Raw genomic sequence first — 8,294 nt, forward strand, 5'->3', positions numbered from 1 at the left:
CACCTGTAGTCCCACCTACCAGGAGGCTGAGGTGGGAGGATCGCTTGAGACCAAAAGCTCGAGGTTGCCGTGAGCTGAGATCGCACCACTGTCAGCCTGGGGTGACAGAGCCAGACCCTGTCTCAAAAATAAAAAATAAAAAAAATAAAAAATAGGCCAGGCGTGGTGGCTGATGCCTGTAATCCCAGCATTTTGGGAGGCCGAGGTGGGTGGATCACAAGGTCAGGAGTTCGAGACCAGCCTCATCAACATGGTGAAACCCCGTCTCTACTAAAAATACAAAAAATTAGCTGGGCATGCTGGTGCATGCCTGTAATCCCAGCTGCTAAGGAGGCTGAGGCAGGAGAATCGCTTGAACCCTGAACGCGGAGGTTGCAGTGAGCCAAGATTGTACCACTGCACTCTAGCCTGGGCAACAGAGCAAGACTCTGTCTAAAAAAAGAAATAATAAGGCCAGGCGGGGTGGCTCACGCCTGTAATCCCAGTACTTTGGGAGGCTGAGGTGGGTGGATCACGAGGTCAGGAGATCGAGACCAACCTGGCTAACACGGTGAAACCCCGTCTCTACTAAATATACAAAAAATTAGCCGGGCGTGGTGGCAGACGCCTGTAGTCCCAGCTACTCAGGAGGCTGAGGCAGGAGAATGGCGTGAACCCGGGAGGCGGAGCTTGCAGCGAGCTGAGATCGCGCCACTGCACTCCAGCCTGGGTGACAGAGCGAGACAACGTCTCAAAAAATAAAATAAAATAATAAAAAATTAGCTGGGTGTGGTGGCAGTCCCCTGTAGTCCCAGCTACTAGGAGGCTGAGGCTGGAGGATCACTTAAGACCAGAAGCTCTAGCTGAGATCACGCCACTGTCGCACCCGGGTGAGGGAACCCGACCCTGTCTCAAGAAGAAAAAAAAAAAAAATGGCCTGGAGTGGTGCTCACTCCTGTAATCCCAGCACTTTGGGAGGCCGAGACAGGCGGATCACCTGAGGTCAGGAGTTCGAGACCATCTGACTAACACGGTGAAACCCCGTCTCTACTAAAAATACAAAAAATTAGCCGGGCGTGGTGGCGGGCGCCTGTCGTCCCAGCTACTCGGGAGGCTGAGACAGGAGAACGGCGTGAGCCCAGGAGGCGGAGCTTGCAGTGAGCCGAGATCGTGCCACTGCACTCCAGCCTGGGCAACAGAGCAAGACTCTGTCTAAAAAAAAAAAAAAAAAGAAAAAGAAAAAAACTAAATTTGTTGAGCCTGTTCCTGTGGGTTACTTTACAGCAACTATAAAAGGAAGGTACTGCTTTTCAGTTCCCCTGTTTATAAATGAGGACACAAAGATAAGCAAGATTAAGAGCCTTGGTCAAGGCAGGCTGGGAGTCAAACCCAGGCCGTCTGAGTCCAAAACCGCAAATTTCTCTTTCTTTTTTGGGGGGGTGGGGGTGGGGGGGGGACAGAGTCTCACTCTGTTGCCCAGGCTGGACTGCAGGCACGATCTCGGCTCACTGCAAGCTTCGCCTCCCGGGTTCACGCCATTCTTCTGTCTCAGCCTCCCGAGTAGCTGGGACTACAGGCGCCCGCCACCACGCCCGGCTAATTTTTTGTATTTTTAGTAGAGACGGGGTTTCACTGTTTTAGCCTGGATGGTCTCGATCTCCTGACCTCGTGATCCGCCCACCTCGGCCTCCCAAAGTGCTGGGATTACAGGCGTGAGCCACTGCGCCAGGCCAAAACCGCAAATGTTCACTCTTGTGTTAGCCTTTAGTCCAAGTCCCTTATGATACAAGAGGGAAACTGAGGCCCAGGGATGTATAACGGCTTTTCCAAGGTCGCACAGCCAGCCAGCCAGGGACACAATCCAAGCCTCTCGGCGACAGGTCCAGGGCTGCCTGGACTCCGGAGTGTGGTGAGGGCATCTTGGCGGCCTTTTTCCAGCCGACCCCGCCGCCAGCCCGGCCCAGGCCCAGCCGGGTGAGCTGATGACTCAACGGGCGGGCACTGCATTTTGCTATCCTGCCTCGTCCCGCTGCTCTAGAGGGTTCCCAGCTCTCGGGCCAGACGGGTGACAACTTGTCTGAGTGAAACCGGGAAAGCGCCGCCCCTCGGCGCTCAGCAGGCGGCGGGGGCGCCGCTCAGTCAGTCAGCTAGTTGTGGCGTCCGCCAGGCCTGGCGGGCGGCGGGAAACTCGCCGCGCGCGGTCCGCCGCTCAGTTTCCCATTGGCTCGTCGGGCCCCCCGGGGTGGTACCCTGGGGCAGCTCCCTCCTGTGATTGGGTGGCAGAGCCTCGGGCCCCGCCTCCAGTCCTGGCTGTGAAGGCGAGACCGAGCAATGCGGCCGCAGGTTCCGGCGTGTTGCTGGCTGCAGAGAGCGGAGGCGGCGGGCTCGGGAGGCAACGCTCCCAGCGGCCATTCCCACCCAGCTCGTCCTTCCTCCCCACCAGCCCGTTTCCTTTTGTCTCCATTTCCGAACTCTTTGGGACGTGACCCTCTCCTAAGATCTGGGCTTTTATGGCGGCACTGTACCCCTGCCTCAAATCGTACTTCCCTCCGCTGAGATCTGAGCCCTTGATGAGACTGTGACCCGCCTGTAAATCGGGTGCTCAGTGCCGCTCACTACTGCAGCGCTGTCCTTAGATCTCATGCCGGAGACTTCACTATTTCCTGTCCCGCTCCACCTGAGCTCGTCAGCCTCCCGCGCTGCGGCTCCCACTCACCTCCCCTCGGCCCTGCAGAGGAGGCTCGGCGCCTCCTGTGGGTTCACCTGACCCTCCCGGTCCCATCCAGTTTGACTGGGGCCGCCCTGATGGAGACAGCCGGACCCCGGCCTCACCTGGACTCAAAGTCTTGCGTGCAGGTCACTGAGCCACCCAGGGAGGTCAGGGCCCTAACTCAGAGGTCGAAAGTCAGGATCTCTAAATCAGATTCCAGTTCCACTCCCAACCCATCGCCAAGAACTGGAGAGAGACAGGAGGAGTGTCACAGGGGAACTTTATTGAGAGGAAACATGGTCACACCCAGCAGACATGCTTTCCTTCAATGTCGGTCTTGCACTGGCGCGCGCGCGCGCACACACACACACCCATCTCCAGCCCCTGCCACTGTCCAGTTCTCAGCCACAAGGCGGGACATTCCTCAATTCCTACGACCAGAGGCAGCAGGGGCAGGAGTGAGGCAAGAGGGAGGGGAGAAGTAGCCTGGTCCTGGGGTCGGGAGGAAGCGGTGCGGAGAGCAGGGCTGGGGTCATGACCAGTGGTTAGGTGCGCTCAACAGCTGCAAGAAGAGTGGGATCCCCAGCCCCAGGTGGCCTCAGCTCTGCCAGTCCCTCTCCACGGAGCCGTTTGGAGTAAGAACAGCGCCTGGGGGAGAAGGGTGGGGCCTCCCACCCCATATTAGTCCTCTCGGCAGGGTGGGGGACTGAAGGGGGCAGGGCAGGGTGGGGCGGTGGTGGGCAACACTCAGCTCTGGGGCTCCTGGGGAGCCTCGCCCCCCTCTTCCCCGGCGTTGTCGGCCGTCCACAGCGTCAGGTTGTCTCGCAGCAGCTGCATGATGAGGGTGCTGTCTTTGTAGGAGTCCTCGCTGAGGGTGTGCAGATCAGCCATGGCCTCATCGAAAGTGGTCTTGGCCAGCGAGATGGCCTCCTCGGGGCTGTTGGCGATCTCGTAGTGGAAGACGGAAAAGTTCAGGGCCAGGCCCAGGCGGATGGGATTGGTGGGCGGCATCTCCTTCTTGCTGATGTCCATGGCCTCCTGGTAGGCTGCCCGGGCTGAGTCGATGATGCGCTTCTTGTCGTCACCAGTGGCCACCTCGGCCAAGTAGCGGTAGTAGTCGCCCTTCATCTTCAGGTAGAAGACCCTGCTCTCCGCGTCCCCAGCCTCCTTGATGAGATGGCTGTCCAGCAGGCCCAGCACGGTGTCGCACACGCCCCGGAGCTCAGTCTCCACCTTCTCCCGGTACTCACGCACCTCGGGGCCCTTCTCCTCCGAGCCCTCCTCGTTGCTTTTCTGCTCAATACTGGACAGGACCCTCCAGGCAGCCCTCTGGCCGCCCACCACATTCTTGTAGGCTACTGAGAGCAGGTTTCGCTCTTCGCAGGAGAGCTCCTCACCTTTCTCCACGGCGCCCTTCATGAAGGCTGCCATGTCCTCATAACGTTCGGCCTGCTCTGCCAGCTTGGCCTTCTGGATCAGACTGGCTCTCTCCATGGCTCTGGGGACACACAGGCGGGCGGCGGGCTAACTGCTGCCTGGGACCAATGCCGGACTCTGTGCCTCTCCTGCTCTTGGCCTGCCTTTTGGCTGGGTGGCCAGGCCCAGAGAAGGGTGGGGAGGAGCAGGGGGCGGGACCAGGGCCCAAGACCTGCCTCCCTCTCCTCTCCTCCCCACACCCTTTCCGGCTCTGCAGTAAAGGTAAAAAGGCTGGGATGTGGGGGTGAGTCATCAGAACAGTCAGCAGAAGAAATCTGGGCGTCGGCCCCACCTGCACAGGCACCTTTCCAGGCTCTAGGCTGCCCCCTCTTGTTCGGGGCTGGCATCATATGGCTGCTCACATCAGGAAACTGCCTGGCTTCTCAAATCAGATCCTCCTTCACAGCGCCCTTACAGAGGCTAAGGGCGGCTTTAGCCCCTGGCTGCTTCTGCCTCGACAGAGCCCATAAAGGTTCAGGAGGATGGGGTTCCTAATCCTGCCAGGTAACTTCTCCCCTTGATTCAGGTGAGGATAACTCATGTTTAGGCAGGGCCATAGAGTTTCCCAAGCACTTTCATATTCACCATCGAATTTAATCCCCACTGTGTCTCTGTGACACACACAGGACCACAGAGATGGGAACACTAAGTCTCAGAGAGGGGTGAGATTTGCTCAAAGTCACATAGCCACCACTTCCCTGAAACTCCTTTCTGCACCCTGCTTCCTTTAGCTTTTCTCCCATTGAAGTCTCTGACCTATGAGCTCCAGGCTGTGTTTGGAAGTGAGATCCAGGCTCTTTCTCAATCTACCTGAAGATGGTTCCATCCCTCAGGCCTCACTCCCCCTCAGGGTCCCCTCTGAGCTCCCAGAATGCGCAGGTGGCAGCTTTCAGAGTGCCACTTAATGAAGTGTTTAACAAGCAGCCTCTGACGCTCCAGCCCAGCCTTTGTAATTAGTCACCCAGTAGGTTTGTTGGACACATTTCCCATCACTACACAATTTTCCCTTTCAAGTTGGTGGCCTGTTGCCACTTGTTTGAGGATTTACCCTCTGGCCCTCCACACCAGGTCACTTGCCCTCTCCAAGCCACATGCCATCAGGTACCAGTGGGGTTCACAGAGGGTGGGGTCCAGCTCCCCGGCTGTCCCACTTTCCTGCCTGACTCAGACTGCTCTCTGTCTGAGGCTGGGAAGCAGTCCAGTTTGATCCCCCAGGGGGGACGCTAGCAACCTGGGGAGAGAGAGGACTGAGAAAGGGAGGTGGCAGTGACACATACCATTCTGTTTTATGGGGCAGCAATCCCAGCTACGTGATGCCTCCCCCAGCCTGTCTCTCAGAAGTTTCCCTGTTCCTTCCTTTTTTTTTTTTTTTTTTTTTTTAAATAGAGACAGGATCTCACTACATTGCCCAGGCAGGTCTCAAACTCCTGGGCTCAAGCAATTCTCCTGCCTCAGCCTCCCAAACTGCTGGGATTATGGGCATGAGCCACTTCCTTCCTTTTGACCATTACCCCACCTCTGACCCCTGGCAGAGTCCTCAGATGGAGACCTCTGTTGCCAGCCTTCTTTCCCTGCTTGCTGGGGCCCTGGCCTCAAGTTTCATCAGGAGTTTCACCAAAGGGTGTTGGCATTGAGCCTACAGGGATGGATTCCTGCTTATCTGCCCCACCCCTAGCCAAAGCTTAGATGGGCCTCGGGTACGGCTCCTTTCACTGGGATTCTGCCCGCCTAATAGTTGAGCTAGGATAATTTCACAGACCTGTGTCTCCCCCAGGTACCCTGAGTGTCTGAACACTCATCTTCCCTCCTAGAGGGAGGCTTAGGCCAGAACTCTGGGGACCAAAGATGAGATTCTTCTCTTTTGCCACAAGGAGGAGTAGGGACATGTCTGGACTAATGCTACAGGGTTTCCAAGGAAGTAAAGGGGATTTCAGGTTTGACAGCCCAAAGATTTTGCTCAATTCAGAGAACTGACGTAGAAAACGATAGGAACCACACGAAAATACCAGCTTATAGAGGGTATCTTGAGGTAGTGAGACTGACTGATTTTGCTTCCCCTTGATTTTCTTTTCTATTTTCTTTTTTTGGGATAGGGTCTCACTCTGTTGTCCAGGCTGAAGTACAGTGGTATGATCACAGCTCACTGCACTCTCAACTTCCTTGGCCTCAGGTGATCCTCCTGCCTCAGCCTCCTAAGAAGCTGGGACTACAGGTGCTCACCACAACGCCCAGCTAATTTTTGTATTTTTTGTAGAGACAGGGTCTCATCATGTTGCCCAGGCTGGTCTCAAACTCCTGGGTTCAAGCAATCCTCTTGCCTTGGCTTCCCAAAGTGCTGGGATTACAGGTGTGAGTCACTACACCTGGTCTTTTTGATTTTCTTATTCTCTCTAATTTATAAATAGTGAATATGGGTCGGGTGCGGTGCCTCACGCCTGTAATCCCAGCACTTTGGGAGGCCGAGGCAGGCGGATCACGAGGTCAGGAGATCAAGACCATCCTGGCTAACATGGTGAAATCCCATCTCTACTAAAAATACAAAAAATTAGCCAGGCGTGGTGGCGCACACCTGTAGTCCCAGCTACTTGGGAGGCTGAGGCAGGAGAATTGCTTGAACCCGGGAGGCGGAGGTTGCAGTGAGCCGAGATCACGCCACTGCACTCCAGCCTGCGTGACAGAGCGAGACTCCGTCTCAAAACAAAACGACGACAAAAAAGTGAATATGTATTGTTTGTCTATGAGATACAGAATAGCCTAGTACCCTTGGAATCAGACTGCCTAAATGTAAATCTTATAGCTGTTTGTGGCCTTGGCCAAATGATTTAAGCTCTGTGAGCCTCAGTTCCTGTAAGTATAAAATGGGACTTGTGAGGATTACACGAGTTAATGGAAAGCACAGTAGAATGGATGGAAACTATTATTATTTTTTTCTTTTTTTCGAGATGGAGTTTCGGTCGTCACCCAGGCTGGAGTGTAGCGGCATAATCTCGGCTCACTGCAACCTCCATCTCCTGGGTTCAAGCGATTCTCCTGCCTCAGCCTCTCGAGTAACTGGGATTACAGGGGTGCACCACCACGCCTGGCTAGTGTGTGTGTGCGCGTGTGTGTGTGTGTGTGTGTGTGTGTGTGTATATATTTCTTTTTTTTTTTTAAGTAGAGATGTGGTTTCACCATGTTGGCCAGGCTGGTTTCGAACTCCTGACCTCAAGTGATCCACCCGCCTCAGCCTTTCAAAGTGCTGAAATTACAGGCATAAGCCACCGTGCCTGGCCAGATGGCAACTATTATTGTCATGTGAAAAAATCCCATCAACTTTATTATGATCCACATATACTCACAAAGCACTAACATAGAGCTAGGTTCTGTGAAATGAGGAAGGACCCCAAGCCAGGACTTAACCAAAGGCCAGACCTTCCCAGTTGGGTGTCTACAGGGGAGAGAAGGAGGCAGTTTGCCCATAGCCTTCTCTCTCCAGATGGATGAATGGCCAGATGGCCAGATGTGCTCAGCACTGCCTCCTTCCTCTCCATCTGGGACAGGAGTGTCCAATCTTTTGGCTTCCCTGGGCCACATTGGAAGAAGAATCGTCTTGGGCCACACATAAAATACACCAACACTACCGACAGCTGATGAGCTAAAAAAAAAAAAAAAAAAGTGCAAAAAAATCTCATAATGTTTTAACAAAGTTTACTAATTTGTGTTGGGCTGCATTCAAAGCTGTTCTGGGCCACATGCAGCCTGCGGGCCGTGGGTTGGTCAAGCTTGATCAGGACATTCCTGTGACCTCAGCAGCTCCTGGAACCTCAGGGGCCTTCCTTTGTACTAGTCATCCAGTCGGGGCTTCCCCAAGTCCTGGGGGAAAGCTGGAGATCCCAGGACACTGGGAACCTGGAAGGCAGGGCCTGGCAGGCCCAGGAACTTTGGAGCTTGAGTCCAGGGAGGGACCATTTGCTTTCTGCCACTGAAGCCAGGGGACCTGGTGGTGGTTCACGCCCTCCGCATAGCCATGAGCAAGGGCAGGGAAGCCCCTTCATTCCTACTCCTCCCCTGCTGGAGCTCAGGGGTGCATCTGCGAGCCAGGCTGCCTGACACCTCCTGCCCGCTCTGGCCTGTTGATCCTGACTCAGTT

General features: G+C 55.2%; 1 protein-coding gene across 1 annotated transcript; it reads right to left on the reverse strand.

Moving 5' to 3' along the window:
- Nucleotides 1-2,952: 2,952 nt before the first annotated feature.
- Nucleotides 2,953-4,325, reverse strand: LOC105494517 (stratifin). Its single transcript, XM_011763016.2, has one exon. It carries the CDS (start codon nt 4,181-4,183, stop codon nt 3,437-3,439), a length of 747 nt encoding a protein of 248 aa, XP_011761318.2. The 5' UTR covers nt 4,184-4,325; the 3' UTR covers nt 2,953-3,436.
- Between the last annotated feature and the right edge of the window lie 3,969 nt (nt 4,326-8,294).

The sequence above is a fragment of the Macaca nemestrina genome, chromosome 1 (genome assembly GCF_043159975.1).
Source record: "Macaca nemestrina isolate mMacNem1 chromosome 1, mMacNem.hap1, whole genome shotgun sequence".
Taxonomy (NCBI): domain Eukaryota; kingdom Metazoa; phylum Chordata; class Mammalia; order Primates; family Cercopithecidae; genus Macaca; species Macaca nemestrina.